At 41.5% G+C, this 26221-nt stretch overlaps 1 protein-coding gene across 2 annotated transcripts in view; it reads left to right on the top strand.

The window, feature by feature from the left end:
* NPR3 (natriuretic peptide receptor 3) overlaps positions 1 to 26221 on the top strand; it is an 81048-nt gene that overhangs the window by 17218 nt on the left and 37609 nt on the right. For both annotated transcript variants that reach the window (XM_061615878.1, XM_061615868.1), the window contains exons 2-3: positions 6003 to 6125; positions 9961 to 10127. In XM_061615878.1, the coding sequence (XP_061471862.1) occupies positions 6003 to 6125; positions 9961 to 10127 (290 nt within the window). The remainder of the gene's footprint in view (positions 1 to 6002; positions 6126 to 9960; positions 10128 to 26221) is intronic.

Below are 26221 nucleotides of genomic sequence, written 5' to 3'. Positions count from 1 at the left end.
TATATGCTTCTGGGATGTTATTTAAATTGTATTTTGGCGTTATGATTGCTTTGTTGGTCTTCTTTAGCTTTACTCTGATTTTTGATATGACCAGTTCATGATCTGTACTGCAGTCTGCTCCTGGTCTTGTTTTTGAAGAAAGTATGGAACTTCTCCACCTTCTGCTACCAATTATATAATCAATTTGATTCCTATATTGACCATTTGGTGATGTCCACGTGTACAGTCGTCTTTTCAGTTGTTCAAAAAATGTGTTTGCAAGAAACAAATTATTGGCTTCACAGAATTCAATAAGTCTTTCTCCTGCTTTGTTTCTGTCTCCTAGGCCCCATTTCCCCACAATTCCTAATTCTTCTCTGTTCCCTACTTTTGCATTCCAATCCCCCCTGATTATCAGCACATCTTGTTTTGGTGTCTGATCAATTTCTTCCTGTACTTCTGCATAAAATCTCTCCAATTTTTCTTCTTCTGCGTTTGCTGTTGGAGCATAGACTTGGATGATGGTTATGTTGATAGGTTTCCCATTTAATCTCATTGATATCACTCGCTCAGACCTTGCGTTGTAGCTCGTAATTGCTCTTGCTACATCACTTCTCAGTATTAAAGCAACCCCATTTCTTCTTAATTTCTCATTTCCTGCATAAAATATTTTTTAGTTGCCTGATAGGAAATGTCCCATTCCCATCCATTTTAGTTCGCTCACACCAAGTATTGTAATGTTGATGCGTTCCATTTCTTGCTTGACAATTTCTAACTTTCCCTAGTTCATGCTTCTCACATTCCATGTTCCTATTGTGTGCGTCGTACAACTCCGGACTCTCCTTTCGCATCTGTACACATTAGCCTCTGGGCTTCCTTTCGGCTTTGACCCAGCTGCGTCATTAGTCACAGCGCTACTCGTACTTGTCCTTTGTTCTTCCCCAGTAGCTCAGTGAGTGCCTTCTGACCTGGGGGTCTCATCTTCTAGCACTATCTCGTGTTGCATTTTGGATACTCTGTTCATAGGGTTTTCGTGGTAAGAAATATTCACAGGTGGTTTACCATTGCCTTCCTCTGAGTCTGGATGCATCTTAGTCTAGTGTTTCAGCTTTGACCATTCCGCCTTGGGTGCCCCTGCTAGGAGTCTAGCCTCTTGGTCGAGACTCCTGACTGCTTTGCTCTCAGCTTCTTCAACACACTCAAACCCCCTCACCACGTTAAGGTGTGCATCCGAAGAGGAATAATAATAATAATAATAATAATAATAATAATAAATTAATTAATAACTTGAAGAAGCTGAGAGAGTCAGAGAGGTACCTAAACGTGATCTTCAGGGATTTGGTAAAGAGATTTAATTCACATCCAAAGAGCTCTGGCGCTGCTGTTGTGGTAAGAGTTTTAGTGCTAAAGAACATAAGAGCCCTGCTGGACCGGGCCAAAGGCCCATCTAGTCCAGCATCCTGTTCTCATGGTGGCCAGCCAGATGCCCCTGGGAAGCCTGCAAGAGGGATTGCCCTGTACAAATTATCCCATTTGCAATTCAGAGTTTTCTGGAAAACCCACAAAACTGCCAAGAACCTTGGTGTGTGGGATAAGCCTTCTGTGACATGAGAGATCTTTATGCCAGCTGACATCCTTGTAATTAGATCTGCATTGATTTTATGTATGTGCTGTTTTTGTTTTAAGCTGCATATATATTTGGGGATGCTCCTCATGGGAAGTGATTCTTAAATGAAATAAATAAATAAAAATAAATGAGAGACTCAAGTATTAGAAACTCAGATAGATGGAACAAAGAGTCTTGTGGCACCTCAAAGAGGTGGCACAAGACTCTGTTGTTGTTGCTACAACAGACTAACTTGGAAGCGAGATGAATGGGTTCATGATGTGCATGTGATAGTGTAGTCATTTGCCTGCCTCCTTGGAAAAGCTGTGGATATCCTGTGATGCCTGGATAAGCTTCTATAGAGTGGCTGGAGGGGAAATCAGTTGGCCTGGTATGTGTGGATGCCAGAGACATTTGGAACTATAGGCAAGTGTTCCTGGACGCCAAATTTAGGTTTCTTTCAGGCACTGGGAACGTTAAACAAGGAGAGCACTAGGGGATACACTTGAACGTTAAATGAAAAATCCACCCAGTCAGAAAAGTAATACGCTGCTAGGGACATATTGTTACCCCTAAGACCGAACCTCTCGTTAACAGTCTGGAGCTTGAAAAGGGATTTAGAGAAGAAACAGTATTATGCAAAAACTGCATAATTTATTCGACTTTATGTGCCAAAATAAACCATTGCAGGCGTTGTCTGTTCATGGCCTTGAGATTTTGTGAAAATTCCATTGTAGAACACTGTCAGTGATAACTGGCCATATACCCTCTATATCTATAACGAATAACTGGCATATGAAGTGGGAACATGTAATTGTAGAGATGATAGACTGTTGATATAATGATGTCTTCTGTGGTTTTGGACCAGCATCTCAAGATACGTCACAGAATTAAAATGCATAACTTACTTGCATATGATTTATCGATATACTTAAAACAAAAATTCCTTCACAAGTCTTCAATGCTGTTTAAGCTTGCTAATTGGCACTTGAGGAATGACTTTGATTCTACTTAGAGAAGACTTATTTTATGGGAGCAGGCCCAGCGCCAGCAGGCGGCCAGATCAGGCAATGGCCCGAGGGCCCCTGCTGCTCAGAAGAGCCCATACCTAAATCTAGAGCAGCCTTTCCCAACCATTGTGCCTCCAGATGTTGTTGGACCACAATTCCCATCTTTCCTGACCATTGGCAATGCTGGCTGAGGCTGATGGGAGTTGTGGTCCAACAACATCTGGAGGCACACTGGTTGGGGAAAGGCTGATCTAGAGGCTTGGGCTGGGAGGGTAGAGCTCCGTGATCTATGCCAACTTTGGGTCATGGGGCCTGATTTGCAGCCTGGGCTATTTGCAGCCTTAACATGTGCTGCAAATCATGCTCCGTGACCCAATGCTGGCACAGATTGTGGAGCAGGTGCTCCACCCTCCCAGACAACAGCCCCCTGCCCCCATGCTGCCAGTGCGGTCTGAAATAGGCCTGGCCTCTCCACCTCCCGCTTTGCCATGTGAGTGTGTGTACATGCAGCATGCTAACGCACTGAAGTGATGATGCAGGAGGCAGGGAGGCCAGGCCTATTTAAGCCAGCACCTGCCCTGCATGGAAGAGTAAAGATATATAGATGAGAACAGAGCGGGTATTTTTGAAAGAAATCCAGCAGAACTTTTTTTTATAGCTATAAAGTGATAAGACATCCCAGTTATACCTGCCCCCCGAAGTTCAAGCACTGAATTTTACTTGTGTAAGATGTTATGTGGGTATCTAAAACTGGCAGCCAATCCCAAGCACCCTACTCCCTTCACCGCTATGGTAGCTTGTCAGGTGGTTAAACTACAGGCCTGCATCAAGGACTAGATGGCCTACAAAGCATTCTCGACTCTGTGATCCTGTGAGATTATCAGCTATGCCACCAATGCATCTTTCCAAGATGAGATGCTACATCTACTGATTCAACTTTTGTTAGCTAACACAAGGCACCTGGCCTTGTGACACTTCAAAGACTTGGGTCTGGCCCTCAATCTGAGCAGTTTGTCTTTCGTACAGGGATGGGCAATTTGTGGCCCTCCAGATGTTGCTGGATTCCAGTCCCTGCCAACATGGCCAATGGTCAGGGATGAAGGGGGTTTCCATTGAGCAACATCTAGAGAGCCACAGATTCCCCATCCCATACTTTGGTATGTGGACCAAGCTGCTAACAGGAGGCCTCTGCTTGCTTTCTTCAGTATATCAGCTTTCATCAATGTATCCTCTCTGCTTCCGTACCTTACTTTGTCCGCCTGCCAGTTAATGATTAGCTTGCTGCCTGCCCAACTCAGTTGCGACTCCAGACCACCAGCCCTGTTGAGCGATTCTGTGATCTGTACAATCTGGGATACGACATGCATGGTTAAATTAATAAATTTATTCAAAGTAAGAGAGGGTACCCAGCAAGATAATTCTTTCATTTCATATTGGGATAGCGAGTTGCAAGATTCAGCAAATCCATATTTTTTATTGGGAGAAATTTAAGAGCCAGTGGTGAGGTGAATAAAAGAAGCAATCAGCTGGGGAAAGATTATTGTGAGTTAATTTTTTTTAGGAATGTAGTATTATTTAACTCTAGTTAATGATTAATTGATGATGTGATTGGTGATAGGATTGATGATGTGATTATTACCATATAAACTGCATTTAAGTATTGATATAATTATATTCTTTAGATATTAAAACTGTATTTATGATCGATATTTTAGTGATTGGATAGAACTATTGCAGTTATGTTGTATAAACATTTCTTTAATAAACATATATTTAATTATTAATTAAAAATTAGAAATGCCATGTGCATAGCTGGTGCTATAGAAGTAAAGAAATAATATTTTTTAAAAAATAAATGAATACAGAGACTAAATTAATTGATAGGTAAAATATGAAGCCAATTTTTATTTATTATTTTGACAGTTATGTTCCATGTGCATCCATTTTAGGGTTTCAGCACAGATAGATTGCAGTCATGATCTCTGTTTGTGGTTTAAAGCATCTGGCTAAAGCAGACTGGTTTTCTCATATAATCTAATATACTTTGCTTATCAGGATGCAAGCTTTTGAGAATGCTCCACCTCTCCTGATTTAGTTCTGTTGGAGATTTAACGATTAAACTTCTATGACTCAATCATTCCATAGAATGCCTGGATTTGTTATCACTGATTTATTTAGCTTCGGCTATGGGGCGGTATACAAATGTAATAAATAAATAAATAAATAAATAAAATAGATTGATGCAGCTTTCCCCAACCTGGTGCCCTTCAGATGTTTTGGACTGCAGTTCCCATCAGCCCTAGTCAGCACAGTAACACTGGAGTTGTAGTCCAAAACATCTGGAGGGAACCGTTGCAGAATGCTGGATTAAAGTAGCCGAAAATTGTAGCAGTATGATCTAGGAATGCCTAGATAATAATGCTTAGGAATGAACATACAGCTGTGCATACAATAGAATGGATTCCTAGGACTATTATCATTTCTTAATATTATGTCATGATAGTGAACCACAGTTAAATGAGATGGGGGCTGAACACAATTCACTGGTCATGTTAGCATGTCCCTCTAAACCATGTTGTAGTGCACTGTGCATGAGTGACTGTGGTTTGTAACAAATTCTGGTTAGTTTCAAAACAAGCCAGCTTCAACCATGAGTTATGAAGCTGGCTTGTGAAACTGATGAAATTTTGTTACAAAGTACAACCCCTGGTCCAGATGACAGGACAAGGCAAGATTCGGGTAAAGTGCAACTGAACACTAACAAGGGTATTTCCAAAGAAGCTTAGGGAATTAGGAAGTGGGCTACTGCAGAATGTCAGTGAAATTTGTCCCTCTGATTGCTATATTTTCTTTCCTTGTTGTTGGCCTTTATATCCATGAGTTTAAAAAGCAGCTACAGCTGGTATAGCACAGTGGGGAGGACAACCTCGCTGGGAGTCCAGAGTCTGTGAGTTCAAATCCCCGCTCGTGTCTCCTGGGTGTAAAGGGCCAGCTAAAGATCACCCCCACAGGGAGTGGCTCAGGGGTTACATGCCCTGCCACCTGTGCAGCCATGGGCAAGCTGCATAGTCCCAAGGAGCCCAGTTGCCCCCCAGCTGGCAGTTGCGGACAAGGAAGGGGCTGGCTTGTGCAGCTGTGGCAAGCTGAGCAGGCCCTGGCCAGCTGCGGAGGACTAGCCTCAGAGGGAGGCAATGGTAAACCCCCTCTGCATACCGCTTACCATGAAAACCCTATTCATAGGGTAGCCATAAGTCGGGATCGACTTGAAGGCAGTCCATTTCCATTTTTCAAAAAGCAGCTGAAGACAGTTTATGTCATTGTCTCCAGCTGTGCATAAAGTGTGACACTCTTTTCCCGGTAGTTTGAGGAATGGCTTTTTATCTGTGCTTTCCATTTATTTTCACCAGTTGTGATCATGTGTGCCAGCAGTGACGCAATAAGGAGCATCATGTTGGCTGTGCATCGGCAAGGAATGACCAATGGAGACTATGCTTTCTTCAATATTGAACTCTTCAACAGTTCATCATACGGTAATGTGGTTTCTTTCCTCTGGTGGGTTCTAGACCTTATATAAATACAGTAACATTTTAAAGATGACTTTAGTCTGTAAGCAGGCCCCTATACATCTTAAAATAATGCCGTTGTCTCTCCCCATGCTTAGCATCCATTTAGATTTTGAAATTAAAAGAAGAAAAATCTAATGGCTTTTTTAAAAAGTCATTATAGGAATATAAAGAGAAATATATGACAAAAAAGAACTATAGGCAGAATCAAATAAACATTATATAAATCAGCAGCCATCTCTGTATTTACATTCAAAATACTGTGAATCCAAAATCTATGTTTGAGATACATTTCCTGATCCTGTTACGTTTAATAAGTTTATCTATTTCCTCATAAAAATATCTTGTCCCTGTTGTGTGTTTTTTTACTCCTCAGATAATGTTATTTTTACCAATGCAGCAAATTCTCAAACCTTCTCATACCTTTCTTTGATAGAAGGTATACTCACTTGCCTCTGCTTCCCCCCCCATATGTTATCCTAGGATACTAACAGCAGCTAGAATAATATATGCAAAACGATATATAATAGATGGCCTTTTATTTATTTGTTACATTTGTTTCCCACTGTCTTCAAAGAGTTCAGAGCAGAATTTGAGCCCCACAACAACCCTGTGAGATAGCTTACTTTGAGAGAGAGAAACTTGTCTGGGACCACGAGTGCGTTTCATAAGCCAAGCCAGTATAGATTTGAATATGTATCCCCCATGTTTAAACTTGTCATTCTAGCCACCTTCACAGTATAATGAAACAAGTAGGACAGCCAAGCTATATCATGGGCAATTTGATCCATATGCTAGCAGATGTTGGAGCAGCCGTTGAAAATAGCACAGGCTACTCATGAACAGCAAGGATTTTTTTTCAGAACTGACAAGCTGTGGGAGAAAATCACTACCGTTTATACCATATATACTGGCCTTTTCTGTAGTAACTCCCAGTCTGTGGAATGCTTTCCCCAGGGAACCCCACCTGGCACAAACTGTGATACCACTTTGGTACGTGTTTGTTTTCCTGAGCGTTAGCGCAGCACTAACGATTGGCTGTTTTTATTGTGATTATGTGTTTAATATGTTTTTGCATTTTTACCCTTGCATTTTATTCTTGTTGTAAATCGCTTTGAGAAACCCAGTGTGGTGTAGTGGTTAAGGTGCTGGACTACGACTTGGGAGACCAGGGTTCGAATCCCCACACAGCCATGAAGCTGACTGGGTGACCTTGAGCCAGTCACTGCCTCTCAGCCTCAGAGGGAGGCAATGGTAAACCCCCTCTGAATACCGCTTACCATGAAAACCCTATTCATAGGGTCACCATAAGTCGGGATTGACTGGGAGGCAGTCCATTTCCATTTCAAATTGCTTTGGGATTTTTCGCTGTGAGAAGCAATACGTAACCTAACCTCAGGCTCAGACTTCAACTATTCTGTCGGCCACTTTCTTGCTTTGGGCCGTACTCTTTACTATGGTCACCTTGCACCATGATGCCTGAGCAGAGTGTGGCATGAGAAAGGGGTCAGAAAACCCTTTTCTTTTAGTCATGTCGTTCAGTGTTATGATACCACAATGCAATTTGAGTTGGGATTTAGGCAGATAACAAGCTCAGCTGCAATAGCAGAACATCTTGCAAAGGTACTCTTAGACTAGCATGCTTGAATGTAGGAGAGAGGGCCAGCTAAGCAAGCGTGTGTGAGGTTTGTGGCTCTTGCAAGCTAATTTTAATGTACAGTTTTCAAGGCTTGACTTCAGTGCTTAGTCTCATTTGAGATTATTCCAAGGAAGCAAGTTGAACTATATCAGTTGATTTTTCTCAGCCTAATTGACTGGTGAATCACAGCCAAAATGATAAAAAAAAATCTCTTTGTGTGTGTGTGTGTGGGGGGGAGAATTGTGCAAGATTATCCAGCGTTCGCTGTGCCAATTTGTTCCATAGACCTTCTCTCATATTGTACGTGCTGTAAAACATAACACACATGTTGGATTCTCTGTGTGTCTGTGATTAAAAAGTCTTGCAATCTCTCAACACGCTCATTACCGGGTGACTGAATGCACAAAACTAAATAGGATTAGTGGCGTCACACACAAACAGGATGAAAGCCTGAGACAGATATTATTATTGTTCAGCAATTGCAACACTATTAGCCACAAAACGTTGAACACACCAGTGTTTGTACGTATGCCTGTAGCTAGAAACTACCAGTCTAATGAGGATGGGTGGCACAGATTTCAACAGAGTCACACTAGTGTGTTTTACTGTTTGTTTATGTAGGAGAATACTTGTATACTGTCCTTTGTAACACATATCTCAGGGCAATTCACAATAAAAAGTCACAAAGTACAATGAAGGAAACACAAAAAGCACAAAAAAGGCAAAGTGAGTTATAGAGTACTATTGCATTGGGTTAATTGCTGCAGAACAAGAAATTAACCCAACTTCAAATTATAGTTTTAATTCTTGTCCTCTCTAGCTCCTGAGGGCAAGACTAGAACTTATGAATGAAAATTGTAGGTCAGCAGAGTTTGGCTAGAAATGAGGAGAAGCGTTTGAACAAGAAGAGCTATTTAAGAATGGAACAGCCTGCCTCAGATGGTGATGCTTCTCTTTTAGTGGAGATTCCTTAAGCAGAGGCTGGATAGCCATCTTTTTGGATGTGGTGGTTGCATTCTGCCTTGCACATACTGCATTGTGCAAGGGGTTGGTCTCCTTGACCTCCAAGGTTCCTTCCACCCCTATGATTTTAAGGGCCTGGTTTGTTATGAAGCTGTTAACCATAGTTTCTATTTTGAACAAAAAAGAAAACTTGTTAATTGAAGATCTCCTGGTTTGTTTGCTGGCTCACATTAAGAGAGCAGGGGCTATGTGTACAGGCAGAAGACTCATTCATTTCTTGACTGATTAAACAAAGATACGTTCATTCAAACACAGTCGTAGACTCCCATTAGATTGGAGGCAGAGAGATGATGCAGAGGCTTTTCTTAGTTTATTCATCGCCACGTACTGGAGCTTCAAGGTGACTTACAATAAAAACTATCAATGGATTTCAATAACAATTAATTAAACATAAGCTTTTTTTTAAAAAAAAGACACTATCGTCCAAATTGTGAAAAGTAATCACCACAATAATCAGAGCCACCACCACTCCCCCACCCCACTCCCTGCCTCTGTCCAATGGGTAGAAACAGAGTTGTTTCTTTTCTGTTTTCCTCTCTTTTTTTCCGCTGATTTTTTCATATTAATTGGTGCTAATTTCCAAATGTAAAAATTTGGTTGCTAGGGAGGAGATTGTAGCAGTTGTGCCCTGGCACTCTGATGTCTGTAATGCCAGTGTGGGCTGTTATTGCTTTTGGTAAAATCCTTTTCCTTTTCCTCCCCCCCCTTTTTTTTGTCCCAAGAGATATGCTTGTTTTCATTTCATTTTTGTCCTGACCTTCCTGCAAAGAGTGTCAGGCTTTTGTCACACATCTCACCCACCAAAACAGTGTGCTACCCTTCCTGTAGTACAGTGTGTAGCCATTTGTTTTTTAAAATCCTTGTTAATCCACCCACAGTTAAGCAGTTTCAAGACCTTTTCATTTCAGCAGGAGTGACTGGGTCATGTGCTTAATGCTCCCATAGATATCAGTATGATTTAAAAGTACTTAGATATGGATGGATTGTGCTCATAGAGTGTCCACACTGTGTTAGCAGGATAACATTTCAAATTTCTGGCTATCCCCAACAACAAATGGGGAACACAGCAGCAGGAAAGGGGAAAATGAGCTCTTTATGGTAACTGGCTTGGAATTGTAAATATTTTTATTTCTCCCTTAGGAAATGGCTCATGGAAGAGAGGAGACAAATATGACCTTGAAGCAAAGCAAGCGTACTCATCCCTCCATACAGTCACACTACTGAGGACAGTGAAACCCGAATTTGAGAAGTTTGCCATGGAGGTGAAAAGTTCTGTTCAGAAACAAGGAATAAGTGATGATGATTATGTAAGTGCCTGATTATGAGACTAGAGCTTGTACCATCATGAAAACATTCTTCTAATTAAATCAGAGGTGACAATGTGGCCTTTTCTGAATTGGACCAAATTGTCTGAGTGTTCACAGTTGGTTTTTCAGAACTCTTTTTCTGGTAGACTTAAAAAAAAAACTTTGCAAAAGAAAATTGTTCCTTCTGTTTGTTCACAGTCACCTGAAACAGATTTCTTTTTGTCTTTCTCTCTCTTGTTCATCATGGAGCTTTTAATTGATGAAGTAGTGGAGGAATAAATTCCGTAACACTTAATGCTTTTCTGTACCAAGCCTTTCTTCATTTTCCTTTTATCTCCATGTTTCCCTGAGTTATCTCAAAAGCCACTCCGGTAGTGAACCAATTTATCCTCTTGCTCCCTGTCCTGTCCTCACTTTATCAAACAATGTATTGCAGTCAATCAACAAACCGCATTCTTTCCCACTTGTGTTGATGGCTGATGCTGGAGAACTTAACCCATGCCATGAATCCCTCCCTCTGCTTGAGACTCTTGCTCACTACTTTCTCTATAGATCTGTCTGGATCCTGTTGCAAAGGATCAGAGTGAACTTATTCTGTTATCTTGGACAGGCTCTCTGACCAAATCGGAGACGTCCTATTTTGCCAGTATAATTTTATTTCCCCTTCTTTCCTAATGGCCTCTGTATTTTCCTGTCTCTCCCTTTATATTAGTTAAGGTGTGCTTAAGGTATATTTATGTCTGCTCATGTAAGGGCGCAATGGGAAAATGCAGGACCTGTCAAAACTGAAGAAGTTACATCACCTGAAAAAACACAACAGGGTCTCCCAGATATAATTTCTGGGATTTGCATTTTACTTCCTTCACTGTGTTACAGAAACATCTTGCAGTTTACCAAAATATCCCAGAGAAAGAGCTCTTTTGCCCTCATGACTATTTTGAACCCAGAAATATCAGCATTAGGGCTTAAGTATCTAATACTGCTGCCATGGCCCATGATCCAGACTCAGGCGCAGTTAGTGCTGCATCAGAGGAGGGCATAACAAACCTGAGGAAATCTCTCTCTGCGTGTGGATACTGCGTCCAGTTCTGGTCTCTGCACTTCAAGAAGGATGCAGACAAACTGGAACAGGTTCAGAGGAGGGCAACAAGGATGATCAGGGGACTGGAAACAAAGCCTTATGAGGAGAGACTAAAAGAACTGGATATGTTTAGCCTGGAGAAGAGGACTGAGGGGAGATATGATAGCACTCTTCAAGTACATGAAAGGTTGTCACATAGAGGAGGGCCGGGATCTCTTCTCGGTCGTCCCAGAGTGCAGGACACGGAATAATGGGCTCAAGTTGCAGGAAGCCAGATTTCGACTGAACATCAGGAAAAACTTCCTAACTATTAGAGCCATACGTCAATGGAACCAATTACCTAGAGAGGTAGAGGGCTCTCTGACACTGGAGGCATTAAAGGGGCAGCTGGGCAGCTATCTGTTGGGAATGCTTTGATTTGGATTCCTGCATTGTGCAGGGGGTTGGACTTGCTGGCCTTATAGGCCCCTTCCAGCTCTACTATTCTATGATTCTATGGAGCATCTCAGGAAGCAGCCACTGAGGCAACCCCTCTGGCAGAGCCTTCCTCAGATGAAGGGAAGACACAGCTCTCTGCCCCCAGTCCCTGGGGACTGTGCTCCTTTCACCCTCTGGCTCCCAAGAGTGTTTTCTTACCAATGTTATTATTTGATAGTGATGATTCCTCTCCAGAACCTCCCTCTGCTTTGTGCCTTCCACTTTCACCACCATGCCAATCCCAGGGACAGTAGGAAACATGCCCCTTCGTTCAAGGGCAAGCTGCAAAAACAAAGCATCCCTTTAACTGAGGATTGATGTCCCCCAGGGAGGCAGGGCCTAGAACACAGACCGCCCTGCAGGAGTACTTCCACTCTCACTAGAGTTCATGTCAGTGCCGGAGTAATATACTAGATCAGTGGTTCCCAAACTTCCCCCCCACACAGACCACTTGAAAATTGCTGACGGTCTTGGTGGACCCCTTGACAATTGTTCTGCCTATTCTAGCAATTGTAATGCACTGTGCTAGATGTTGCATGATTTTTAATTGTATTTCTTTATTTCCTATCTTGTGTTTTATTGTATTATGATTTGCATTCCACAGAATGCAAATTGTAATACAATAAAGTACAATATAAAAAATTAAAGAAGCAATACAAATACAGGTAAAATCAACACAAATATTTAATGTGGACATGCCATAGACCACCTGAATGAAGCTTACAGACCACTGGTGGTCTGTGGACCACAGTTTGGGAGCCCCTCTACTAGGCTATCTGCTCTTTGTCCTAGGCTCTCCTGATTCGCCCTAGCCTGACCCCAGCTTCCATAGTCGCTGTCCCAGGTTCTGACACCAAACTGTGTGCTCTTCTCTATTACTTCTGTATTTATTTTATTCCGTTTGTGAGTCACCTGATGAAAAATATCTATATATACTTTAGGCAACTGAGCTTGCCTGGCTGGCTCTGCAACCCATCTATAGCTGTGGCTGCAGGTGTTCCTTTCCTGTGCTCTATGCAGGCTTCAGTTTATTTATTTATTTAAAATATTTCTATCCCGCCCTTCTACCCTATAATAGGGTACTCAGGGTGGCTTACAACAAAACTGAGCCTGTACATAATAAAATTGTACACAACAAAAATTACAAAAACATTAAAATAAATTAAAATACATAAAATGCAATTAAAATAAATAAAATAATATACACACACATACACACATATATGCATATATAGGGAGTGGTACTGAAGGGACTACTGAGGTAAAAATTAACATAGAAAGCATAAAATCAGTGTCAGGCTCTACCTTCAGTCCCTCCCAAAGGCTCTCCGGAACAAGATCTTTTTCAGAAGTCTCCGGAAAACCATCAGGGATGGAGCAGAGCGGGCTTCTTGGGGTAGGGTATTCCAAAGCTTGGGGGCCACAGCTATATAAAAAGTTATAAACAGGACTTGAGCAAAAATAATAGTGCTCCAGTGGTGGGCGAGACCTGCTAGATTTATGGAGATGAATACTGATTGGGGCTCTGTACAAACCATACCTTTAAGGCACATTTACCCTTTCCCCAAAGAATCCTTGGAACTTTAGTTTCTTAATCATGCTGGGAATTGTAGCTCTGTGAGGATAAAACTACAGTTTCCAGGATTCTTTGTGGGGGTGCTTTAAGTATATGTTGTACACATAGCCTAGCTCATCAGAGTGTAAGTAACAGGCTCTGTGGATGCAACACAAATGATTCAAAGGGAAATAATTCCAAGTTAAAGATTCAAAATGGTGAGTCCAGAACAAGGAATAATAATTTGGTAGTAACATCCATTGCTGCAGTTTTTTGCTCTAAATTATATAACTTTGTTTCAACTATGAGGCTACAAAAATTCTCCTTAGTCTCAAAAGTAAAGTGAAATGTATACTTTTTGGTGGTATCCATTTGCCATCCTCTGCTAACAGAAAGCATCCAGAGCAAGAAAAGGGAGAGAGGCCATTTTCAGCTGTGCCCACCGCAGTCCCCTCAAATCTGCTATTTAGGATTGGGGGACCCCCAAGGTAGATTTTATTGGTGCTGTGGAGGAGGAAGAGTTGCAGAAAATTGTCCACCTCTCCCTTCCACTGCCCAATGCCTTCTGAATTCCTGGGAAAAAATTCAAGTGTTTTATCTTGTGAAGATTTTAGGCATGAAATGTAAAGAAATGTAACACTAAGGACAAATGTACGCTTCTCTAATAAATCCTTGGTAGAAATGCGCAGGTCCTTGATAACCAAAGTGAAACGTTGTACTGCAAGTCAGTGACTGAAGGGCTCTTACTTAGATGTTTTAGAGACTCCTGCTGGGAGGAAGGGCGGGATATAAATAAAATAACAAATAAATAAATAAATTTAGAGACACTTTCAGTAAATAAGAGATTTCCAATATCCTGTGTTGAAGCCAGTCAGTTTCCCTAGTTTACGGGTACAAGACATTTGCACTACTGCATTTGGCGTTCTCTACACTGACAGCATATTAAAGCTGCTGAAGGCACCATTTGACAGACAGGGTGTCAAAGATTTGTTTTTTGAAAACACCCTCACCAGAGCTTTTGCCTGTTCAGAGGCACTGAACTGTAATCTCTGCTGTTTCACCTTCTTTTTCCCCATGAGAACACCCTCTATGGAGCTGTGTTAGGAATAAAAGTGTTGTGTCTGCTGTGGCACAGCCCTCATTGAAACTTGAACAAGTCCTTGCAGTAGCAGATAGTGGAAGCAGTCATTTGGAACTAAACCCCATTTTATACGGACCGTCACAAAAGGTTAATGGGACACAGTATGTCTAGTAATTTCTAATGCCCCCTCGAATGCAAATCATTTTTGGTAGCAACCTTTGAAATCTGTTTTATACAGCAGCAAGATTTGGGCTTAAAGTAGCACTATAATCAAAAAGCAATCTAAGGACTACCACAGGAGTTGAGTTTCTTTTCCCCTTTCTTTTTTTGGATGAAAAAGAAAATAACTTTTTTTTCCCTTGGCTGGAAGCCATACGTAGCATGGTCTGTGTGGGAACATCACAAACCATTCAGGAGAGGTATATGATGCAATCTTTTGCTAAGAAGTCTAAAAATGTAGCTTTGATCAGTAGCTGTCCTCCTAGCATTTAGGAGTTCATGCATAGAGTTGAAAAAGGAGAGAGAGCACAAGAGAGCAGAAAGGGAAAGTGGCATTTTGGAGTTCCACAGGCAATACACCCAACTGAAGGGACCTCTAGATACCTCCCTAGAACTGTGCTGGAATTTTATATTAGGAAGCTGCCAATGAAATATAAATACCAATATAGTATTGCAGCATTAGGGTTGCAGGGCAGAGATGACCAGATCAGTCTGTTTCTGGTCTGTTTCATTGCAAATCTGTTGGCTGAGTCTGTTCTGTATAAATCGTAATTTATGATTATTATTTTTTTTAAAAAAAACCATTTTGTGAATTTTTAAACAACACACCCACATTTTTGCATTTAAACATGAGCATCTTATTCAATGCTGACATTAACAAGGTGGTCCCTCTTTGAACACAAGAGTTGGTGGCAGATTTGTTTTGTTCTTTTCCCTGCGTTTGTCTAGGAGAAGCAGATCAAGTCAGACCCATAGATATCAATCTGTTTTAATTTTTTTTTAGTTAGTAACTGTTTTCATTGTTTTAAGTATGGTTTTAATTACTTGTTTTAACTGTTGATATTTTTTTTTAAAAAATTGTAAAGCGCTTACAGTTCTTTTCATTCAAGTGGCATATAAATTTTGTTAAATAAAATAAATTTGCTTTAATAACGAAGCAAATGGATTCCACAGGCATCCTATCCTGGGCCACGAGGCTAGGAAAGAGGGAAGGATTTTGGTTTGCTTTACAATTTGGTGCAAACCTCCCTGGTTCACGTCCGACAGACCATGTTTGGCTCAGAATGTAGACATGCCAATTAGATTACATGTCTAGAAACCTTCCAGGGCATGTTGTGTTCCAACTTACATACAGTAGGGCCCCACTCATACGGCGGGTTACGTTCTGGACCCCCGCTGTAAAGCGAAAACTGCTGTAAAGTGGAACCCATTGAATAGAATGGCACGTGATGCCTGAAAAACGCCATAAAAGTGGAACAAGCGCTGCATGAGTGGGGCTTTAGTCTAATTGCGTCTAATTGAGACCGCTGTATTAGCAAATCATTGTAAAGCGAAGCGCTGTGAAGCGGGACCCTACTGTATATACAAGGTGCTCCTATGAGGGTAGCATATTTTTCTTTGTGCAGATACCTAGGAAAGGGTGGCACATCATAATTTATCACTGCTTCCAGGGTCTTTTCATTCAGACATTTTGAACAAGCATGGCAAAAGTTTTCAGCAAACACTTTCTAGCTGCTGGAAGCTAGAAAATGTTCTTTAAAAGAAAAAAATGACAGAAGCCCTTGGACTACCTTGTAAGTTCTTCCAAAATATTTGAAATCTGCTGAAAGTCTGCAGAGTTTTTAGGATTTTTCCTTCAAAAAAACCTGCACAGACTTGGAATAGAATGGACTTGCTGGTCTACTCATGTACAAGGGACATGGAATGGATCTAGACTGTTTTGCCTGTCCCAAAGAAGCAAGCAACACCTTTGCTGAAGCTGTTCCTCAGTGGAGAACTGGAACCACCTGGAACTGAGCTCCTGAAAGAAAGCAGGAAATAAATAAATTAGGATAGCGTGCACAAATAGCAGCCTCCATTTTCTTTTCTGCTATCCTAGTTCTAAAAGTAGACTCAGTGGAGGCCAGTGGCTTTGATGTCAATGGGGCAGTGAATCTGCTCCGGGCTTTAGTCCAAACTTTCAAGGCGGCAGCACTTTGGACAGCTCCTTGAAAGTTTAGAGTAAAACCCAGAGCAGATTCACTGCCCCATTGACAACGAAGCCACCAGCCTCTACTGAAAGTAGTTCCTCAGAAGCAACTGATTTCAGTGAAATGCACTTGTTGCAAGTAAGTGCTCTTAGGATTTCTGATGTTAGGTTGAATCTGTTCAGAATATTTGATTCTGAGAGTGCTGAAGGGTGCGCTCTTGAGGCGCATAGTAGCCCTTTCTAAACTTAAGTCAGTTTTCTCCCAGTTACAGCCATTTTGCCATGATCTTACTGTTAGGCTCTCATCAGGCTATAACTTCTTGTGCAGACAAATCTTGATACAGAAAAGGTCGCAATGTTTTTCTCAACTGTATAGCTTCCAGAAACAGAATGCTGTGTTGGTATAAAGCTAATGTAATGTAAGGTTGACCTCTTCTGCAAATGTAGTTTACCTATTTCCAGGACCTTTTAAGTGACCTATGCAAATACATTGGTTTTCTTATGTTACCCCTGTTCTACTGCTGTCTTGTCAGTAACAAGGCAGTGGATCAGTACTTTGTGATACCATATAAACCTGAACTCTTTTTACACAGGTTGCAGGCTTTTTTTTTAAAAAAAAGCATAACTTTTTCAAAAGCAAAATTGAACAGGTCCTGAATTTATGCCTTATTGGGAAACCCAACAATATAAAGTCCAGACAGTGTTCTCCACTGCAAGAATCAGCTTTATTATGGCTCTTGAATTTTAGATGACCAGATGGTTGCAAGTGCCTCACAATAAAGAAACTTCTGTGTATGATTTCCAGTTCTGATAATGTCATAACAGGAAATATATTGCGACAAAACCTTGTGGCTGCATTTGGTCATAACTGTGTGTGTTACCTCATGTCCGGATAAAAAAGCCACTGACAGTTGGTTTATTGTTCTTCAGCCTGCCTTGGTGCAAAAGAATACAACCTTGGCCTTAAAGTGGAACTCTGCTCAGAAGGACAGAGAGTTAATTGTTAACAGTTCTCCAGAACCATCTGCACGGACTCTTCCAAGCATCACAGTGGAAACTACAGTACATTCTCTTAATTGCAAAAACCTATAGCGGTAGCAGAGACAATCCCAACAGCAGGAGGCCAGCAGCAAAAATACACCATCACTTTTGACTGCATTGATTCAATGAGCCAAACCAGTAAGAAAATGCCACAGATGAAAGACAGGGCTTTTGAAAGAATACAGCAAGTCAGAGCTGACACTTGCCTGTTCACATTTGCGTAACAGGTGATGATGCTAAAAAAAAGAAAAGAAGGTAATATATACAATCTTTCTGAGATTCCATAGAGATAGGAAACAATGCATGCCTTCTGATTCTGATGGAAGTTTTCTGATCTATTATACGGTCCCATTATTCATGACACATTTTCCCCAGGAGTGTAAGGAATTAACCCATGTTGGGGAAGGGCCATAGCTCATCGGTTAGAGCATCTGCTTTGCATGTAGAAGGTCCCAGGTTCAATCTCTGGCATCTCCAGGCAGGGCTGGCTGATTTCCTGGCTGAAAACCTGGAGAGCCGCTGCCAGTCAGTGTAGACCATACTGAGCTAGATGAATTCTCAAGTAAGTGGGTTAGGATTGCAGCTTAATTCACTCATTAAAAAGCATAATGTACATGAGAAGAGCCCTGCTGGATCAGGCCAGTTGCCCACCTAGCCAGCATCCCGTTCTCCCAGTGGCCAACCAGTTGCCGATAGGAAATGTGCAAGCAGGACCTGAGTGCAAGAGCACTCTCCCCTCCTACAGTTTCCAGCAACTGGTATTTGGAAGCATACCGGCTTTGACTATGGAAGCAGAGCATAGCCATCATGGCTAGTAGCCATTAATAGCCTTATCCTTCATGGATTTGTCTAATCCTCTTCTAAAGACATCGGAGTCGGTGGTCGTCACTGCCTCCTCTGGGAGTGAGTTCCATAGCTTAACTATGTACTGTGTGGAGAAGTACTTTCTTTTGTCTGTCCAGAATCATTCAGCTTTCTTGGATGTCCATGAATTCTAGTGTTATGAGAGAGGGAGAAAAACCTCTCTCTATCCACTCTGTCCATGCCATGCATAATTTTATACATTTCTATCATGTCGCCTCTGACTTGCTTTTTCTCTCAACTAAAAAGCCCCAAATGCTGCAACCTTTCCTTGTAGAGGAGTCATTCCATCCCCTTGATCATTTTGGTTGCCCTTTTCTGAATTACAATTAGGTTACTATCAGATGGCAGCAGCCAGGTCTAGCCACATCCATATATTCCTCAGAGGGTGGTAAAATTGCAAATCGTCATTTTATGACTCTAGCCTCAAGCCCTGAAGCAGCTATTGTTAAAGTCAACAGCAGTGCTATGCAACCCTGTGGCACAGGAGTTCATTCCCAAGTATATCTTCTTAATATAGACTCTGCTTACTTAAAGCCTACTGAATCTGGCCCTGAGCATAAGAAACATCTTCTCAATAGTCTGTTGTTTTGCTGTAGAAGGGGACAGTATCGTAAATGACTGCCTAAATCTGGTTCCCTCTAGATTACTAGTACTGAACTTTTCATAACAGGGCTTAAGCACCCATAAGAGTTTTTTCAATCCATGGATTAGATAGGGTGTATGAATAGAAGATTAATTGATGATATGTCTACTTCAAATGTAAATATTCAACTGTTTCATTTTCTTATCCATAAGAGGCTATGCAAGTTTCCCAAGCCAGGAGTTGGTTCTGTTTTTCTTAGGTAACAGAAACTATGAGCCTTTTAGAAGCAGATGAGATGCATCTGATTCTGGTTCTTGTTTCTTTGAGATGTTGCTGTTGCTGCTGCTGTTGTTTAGATTTTTTGCCTTGCCCCTCCTCCCAAAAGGAGCCAAGGGTGGCCATACAACATCACTACATAAAACAACACAGAATTTAAAACAACGTGAAATACGTTTTGAAGCCACCATGACAACACTTTCAAAGCTGCTGAAACCAACTGTTTTTCAGCTACCAAATGCCTGAGTGAACAAAAAAATATATTTTCAGTCTCTTGTTGAATGATGATAATGATGAGGACAGATAAATATTATTAGGGAGTCAGTTCCATAATCAGGGGACTGCCAGTGAGAATGCCCTGTCACTGGTCACTGCTTCATTGGAGGCACCACCAGCAGGCCTTTGACACCTGAGAAGTAAATTTTTAGGACCCACCCTATTTTGGGATGTTAGGTTGTTTTTAAATTGTATTTAAAGTCATCTTTTAAATTGTTGGAACCCACCGTGAGACTGGTCCTACACCATGTTCAGCCTGTCCTGATTCAGATGGAATGGAGAGTGAGATCTGCTTGTCATTATCATACTGATGACGCTATGTTCCAGATCCCTAGATGACAGCTTTCAATGGTTTCATAGCATAGGGGATAGATAGACCCCCAAGGGACCCTACAACCTAACAGTCATGGGGTTGAGCAAAAGCCCCCCAGTGCTACTCTCTGAAGGTAGGAGCAGGACCACTGCAACACATTACCTCCAGCTCCCAGCCCCCTAAGTCACTGTAGAAGGACACTATAGTCAATGTTGTTGAAAGCCACTGAGAAATGGAGGAGAACAAGCAGGGTCACACTCCCACCATCTCTTTCCCAATGAAGGTCATCATTCATGGATGTTTCAGGCTGGAACTGGGCCTGAAGCCAGAATGAAATGGGCCCAGATAATCTACTTCCTCCAGGCACACCTGCACTTGGCTGGATATTAGGAAAGATGCCCATGTCTATTGCTGGCAAAGTGCAATGTCCTTGCCAAGGAGGCAGCAGATGTGGGAAGACATGCACTCCCCCCCCAAACACATGCACATTGGACATACTGGCTGGAGAACAATTTTCTTGCAACAAATGAATAAAGGTTGTCCATTCTTCATGCTATAAAACCACCATTTGGAGCATAAAACCCCCAGACCCTAAATATCGTAATGTATGAATGAGAGCCAGTGTGGTGTAGTGGTTAAGGTGTTGGATTACGACCTGGGAGACCAGGGTTCGAATCCCCACACAGCCATGAAGCTCCCTGGGTGACCTTGGGCCAGTCACTGCCTCTCAGCCTCAGAGGGAGGCAATGGTAAACCCCCTCTGAATACCGCTTACCATGAAAACCCTACTCATAGGGTCGCCATAAGTCGGGATCGACTTGAAGGCAGTCCATCATCATCACCTTGAATGCTGAAGAGGGGTATGATTTGAATATGCATGACAAAATTAATGCTTGACTAAGTTTGTACACATTATAGTGTTACAATGCCTGTAAAAAGTAAGGACAACCCTAGAGTAAAAATAGATCCAGACATACCTAGTTTACTAAAAAATTGTTTTCCAGTTAAAGTTCAGGCACAGTCCACTTTTGATTCTGCTCTCTTGCAGGAAATTGGCTTAGGCTTTGCTTTTCAAATTATTAATGCTACCTCTGTTACTGGTTTGGGGGTAAAATTTAATACAAGCTGCTTTTATTTCTGATCCAGTATTCTGAGCTGGGATGATTTTATAACCTTGGCTATTTAGCCTTTTGAGGTTAGCAAGGCCACCCGTAGCTTGTTTTTTCTTCTCATTTAAAGCAAGGGGGAAATTAACTAATTTAACAAACATTCCAATAAGGTTGGTTGGACAGAGGGGGTTGCACTGTTTGGTGGGATCAGAGTTTTGTCGCCCTAAGAGGCATTTCCTCAGCACTCAACAATAGTGATGGAGAGAATGAAGAACAGGCCTTGTTTGGTGTATAACTTCTCTTGCCCAAAGAATGTGAAACAACGTTTTAAATGAATTATATTTATCAGGTATTCTGACTCTCTTAGATAGCATTTGTTAATGCGAGCTGAAGGCATCAGCAGCCCTCTGAAGCAACCCTTTAGTATTGTGTTGATTGTCTACAAAAGCTACATGGGAGGCAGCAGAAAACAGAATGGTCATCAGCTGATCCATAATTTCTATGCCAAATTTTTCAATATGTTCTGTCTTCCAGTTTCCCTAACTTCTGTCTCTCATGCACATACACATGTGTGTGTACACAAAAACATTATCCATTAATTGGGACTCCACAGTTACAGAGAGCAGAGGCGACAGAAGATTGCTAAGTGCTTCAGTAAAATATCTGAAAAAGAAAAATGTAGCATATTCAATGGTGTGTGTACCACTTGCCTTTCCCCCCAACCAGCCAAGTAGGATTAATGACAGGCAGGCTTTTGTGACCTTTCTGAAATTCACCAGAAGAGAATGGAGAGGAAATAAGTAGGGTGCTGCCAGGGAATAATTTGTACAAATGAATAGACCTATTCAGTATCTGGAGTGCTTTGCTAATTGTCTTTCAAAGACTAAAAGCAAACCAGCAGTTTGCTTTTGGTGACCAGAAAAACTGCATTCACATGGCAGCTTACTTTTTGCTGATAGAATCAATCCACTATTAATCAGAAGTTTGTGGCGCGACATTGTGGAGCTTTCCCACTAGCCCTTGTTAGAAAGATTAAGCCCGAGCTATCTGATGTTTGCCGATATTGAAGAAAATAATTTCCTCCTTTGTTTTCTTTATGCCCCAGTGCTACGGGCTCTTACTGCATTTTTGTCTCCAAATTACATGGACATTTTGAAACAAACAATATCTGCCCTGTCCAGGCCCATTCTTAGGTCAGTTTAGTGTTGCATGTAGTCATTTAGCAACCCACTAACTTTCCTTAGATCCATCAGTATTATTTATGGGTTTTTTAAGCATATTATCCCCAGTTGGAATTTTTATTTTATTTATTAAATTCATTTGTCGCTTTTCTTCATATAAATGAACCCAAAGCGACATACGATAAAAAGAGTAAAACCAATATAGAACTAACACAAATAAAAAGTTTTTAAAAAAACAGTACATGAATAAGGTGGTGGAACAACCCACCCCCTAAAAGAGGCTACAATGTCAAAAACCCTCCAAAAATTAAGACCCAAATGCCTGGGAGAAGTGGCATGTTTTTGCCTGGCACCTAAAGATAGATAATGATGGTGCCAGGTGTGCAGAAAGCGTTCCAAAAGCGGGGGGCCACCAGTGAGAAGGACCATTCTTGTGTCACCATCCTCCACACCTTGACATATTTTCCTGTGAATGCAACACTTGGAGATATTTAGAGCAAGCCTTAGGAAGGAAATTTCATAGAATCACAGAATAATAGAGTTGGAAGGGGCTATAAGGCCATAGAGTCCAATCCCCTGCTCAGTGCAGGAATCTGGCTTAAAGCATACCCGATAGGTATATAGGTATATAGGTCCAGCTGCCTCTTAAATGTCTCCAGTGTTGGAGAGCCCACCACCTCCCTAGGTCATTGGCTCCATTGTCACACGACCCTGACAGTTAATAATGAGTAAAGAAACTAACCTGGTAGTATATACAACACATTGGTATAGGTCAGGGATGGGAAACCTGTGGCCCTGTGGATCTTGTTGGACTGCAAGTCCCATCAGCCCCAGCCAGCATGGCCAACCATCTGGGATTATGGGAGTTGTACTCCAGGAACATCTGGAGGGCCACAGGTTCCCCGTTCCTGCTATAAGGTATTGCTGAGGCTTAGAATTAATTTTATAATAAGATTGCTTTAATGCTGGGGTGTAGATTAAGCTGTAACTGAAGGATTTCTAATAGTCATTAAAAAAATCACAGTTCATAAAATTAAAATGAAGCTAACAATAAAATAACACAACACAAAATAAATCCCCCCAAATAAAAGATCAGTGGCAGCATTAAAAAAAATCCTCCAGTAAAACAATGCAGATCAAAAACATAGTAGCTGTCAGTTCTTAATCCTCAGTTCTCAAGCTCCCCCCCCCCCCCGAAACAAGAAAGTGTCGACATGCTTTTGGAAAGCCAGTAAGGAGGCAGCTGTGTGAACCTCTCAAAAGGCAGTTCCAAAGCGACAGGGCTAAGAAGCGTAAGAAGACCCCTGCTGATCAGGCCAAAGGCCCCATCTAGTCCATCATTCTGTTCTCACAGTGGCCAGCTAGGTGCCTAAAGGAAGCCTAACAGCCAATAGGTGTGACAGAAGAAGCCCTGCCCATGAAATGGAATCCAAAGTATGACTTCAGCAGTCGATTTTAAATGACAACGAAGGACACATATGGAAAGAGACTTTCCCTGTGTTAATCAAAAAAACAAAGCTGTTTTAGATAGGGGTCTCAACAGGTTTGGGGGTTTTGCATTAATCATGGGCATTTGAGCATTTACCCCCAGAATACAAAACCTTTTATCTGGGGAACAACAGGATTATTTTTTCCCCTCCCAGTGGGAATCCTTTTATTGTGACTAGGTGCCAAAACAGGAAGTTTTAGGAGCAATGTGCTCACCACCAAAAGCAAGAGCCCATTGGGTAGTCTTCCTCTCCTGTTAACGCCTTGTAGTATAAAACATGCAACAGCACATCATCATGATGTGAGTTTCCCAACTTCCACTCCACTGCACGTACTACTACCTGTGGATGAGTAACGTCAGCTCATGTGTCGTGTAGTACCTGATGTTATGGAGGAGAGAGGAAGGAATGCAAAGCTGCTGCTTCTGGCGGGAGCTACACAGTTCCTACTACGTTTACATTGTTAACAAGGATAATGATCATTGTAATGTTTCAGTTCTTGGAAGAAAGCCCTGTGGCTAGTCCTTCAAGGAATTTGCTCACAGCCCCCTGAAAAAATGCCTGTAATGAGGGAGCTGCAGAAAGTATAGCACAAGTGTTTCCTGTCGGGATTTGTGAAATAGTTTACTGGAATGCTTTATTGCATGTAGACAGGGCCAAAAGAATAGATCTGATTTTTCATAAAATCATAGGACTATAATCCCCAGTGTTCTTACGTCCCATGTGTTAGAAGAGTGAAATCAACCTATGTAACCTTTAAAGGGATAGTTATAAAAAGAGGCTTAAGTGAAAGTTGGAAACATAGGCCAGGATGCAGAGATGACTGTGCAAATATATGTGTATTTTTACTTCTAGTGCCATTCTCTTTGCTTAGTAAAATGTTGCTTCAGGAGGTCCTCTAACCTTGGCAGAGAGCTGGAAAAGCCATCATAATACATGCATAGACATGCCCCTCCCAATCATTTTCATGTAGGCCGCCTTTCTGCATGCTTAAGTGAATGTGTGTGTATCAACTCAATTCACTGAACTTATTGTGGAACCCTCAGAAAGCACTGCAAATGCTATGGTACAAAATAGATAAAATTCAGTAGTAGGCAACAAATGGATCCTACTTGAGATGTATTTTTGCGACATGTGGGGTCCAAATCTATTAAAATCAGTGGTCTTTAGCTTTAATAAAATGTGGATTGCATCATAGGCTTATAGCCCTTATGTTTGAAATTGTACGTTTGAAAACTATGATGGCAAAAAGAAGCTCAATTTGTTTTGATGAAGTCGTATTATGGACCCATGTATTGTTCCTGTTTGAAGTTAAAAGTTTTGGCAAGGGATGGTGTTTTGGCATCTGCTTCATTCATGAAAATGTAGTACAAGCAACGCAACATATGAAATAAAAAATATGCAAAGTAGAAGTGGTTCTGTCATATACAGTATATTTCAGATGTAGCCCACGGTACTGAACATCTGTTGTACTCCAAATGAAGGGACCTGTATTGATATTTGAGTCCATTCTGTGGTTTGGTTCTCTGTAATGAAAAGCTGTGTGTTTTGAGCTCCCTGTTTCCATTAGATGCTAAGAAAGTCTGTTCCAGTGAAAACTCTCCTGAGGGCAATGAGAGCTTCTGAGCACTGTGAACCTTTACAGCCCGGCCTCCAAGAGGTCTTCTGTATCTTTCAAAGTTGTGCAGGGGGAAGGGAGAATTCCACCTTGTGGTTTTTCCCATTACAGAGTTGCAAGAACACCTGCGCTTGGCTGACTTTCTCTTCTCCTAAAGATACAGGATCAGTCTCAGGCCATGGACCTGGGAACCCTATCTAGCATATGGTTTTCAGCTGTGATCAGTCACATGCTTCTAGGAAGCACAAAAGTAGGGTAGAAAGGCCATCTGCTGTTGCCATTTCCCCCAGCAACTGGTATTCAGAGATAGGGTGCCTCTCAACACAGAGGTTTCATTTAGCTACCATGTCTAATAGCTGTTGATTGGCCTATCCTCTATGACTGTGTCTAATCCTTTTTAAAGCAATATAAATCTCCTTTAAATCACACATATTTGCAAAGCTAGGTCCAACTCAGTTTTTGTGGCTTTGAATCCTGGGCTCCTAATAAAATTGAGATTATTAATTTGGGCAGGGTTTTGAATTAATCCAGTCCTGCCCCAAAGTCACAGTGTTGGCTAAACAAAATTAACAATTAAAAGTACACCCCGCCCGGCGCCCCCAAGCTGACAAACTCCAAGTCTTTCATTTGAATATCAGTTTTTAGTCCCCATCTACTAAAAGCCAGTCCAAACTAGTTTGATTATATTTGCATCCTGTTTTTTCTCCAAGAAGCGCATAAATGCTGTTCCCAGCAAGTGTAATGGAACATCCTTGGCACCTTCAGACCATTACCTTGGTCTCATGTAAGACTTTATAAATAACTTTTCTATGCTCCCAAACTTCTGATCATCTGTATTTCAGATGCAATTGGTAGCTTTTGCACTGCAGCCTCAAACTGGAAGGATAACACATAAGCAATCGTGCCGATACGCTTTGAGTCAGGATGGAACAATCCATCTACTTTCCTTCCATATCAGATTCAC

The sequence above is a fragment of the Rhineura floridana genome, chromosome 1 (assembly GCF_030035675.1).
Source record: "Rhineura floridana isolate rRhiFlo1 chromosome 1, rRhiFlo1.hap2, whole genome shotgun sequence".
In the NCBI taxonomy this organism is placed as follows: domain Eukaryota; kingdom Metazoa; phylum Chordata; class Lepidosauria; order Squamata; family Rhineuridae; genus Rhineura; species Rhineura floridana.
The sequence above is the reverse complement of the archived record's forward strand: the minus strand, read 5'-3'. Positions and strand labels throughout refer to the sequence as shown.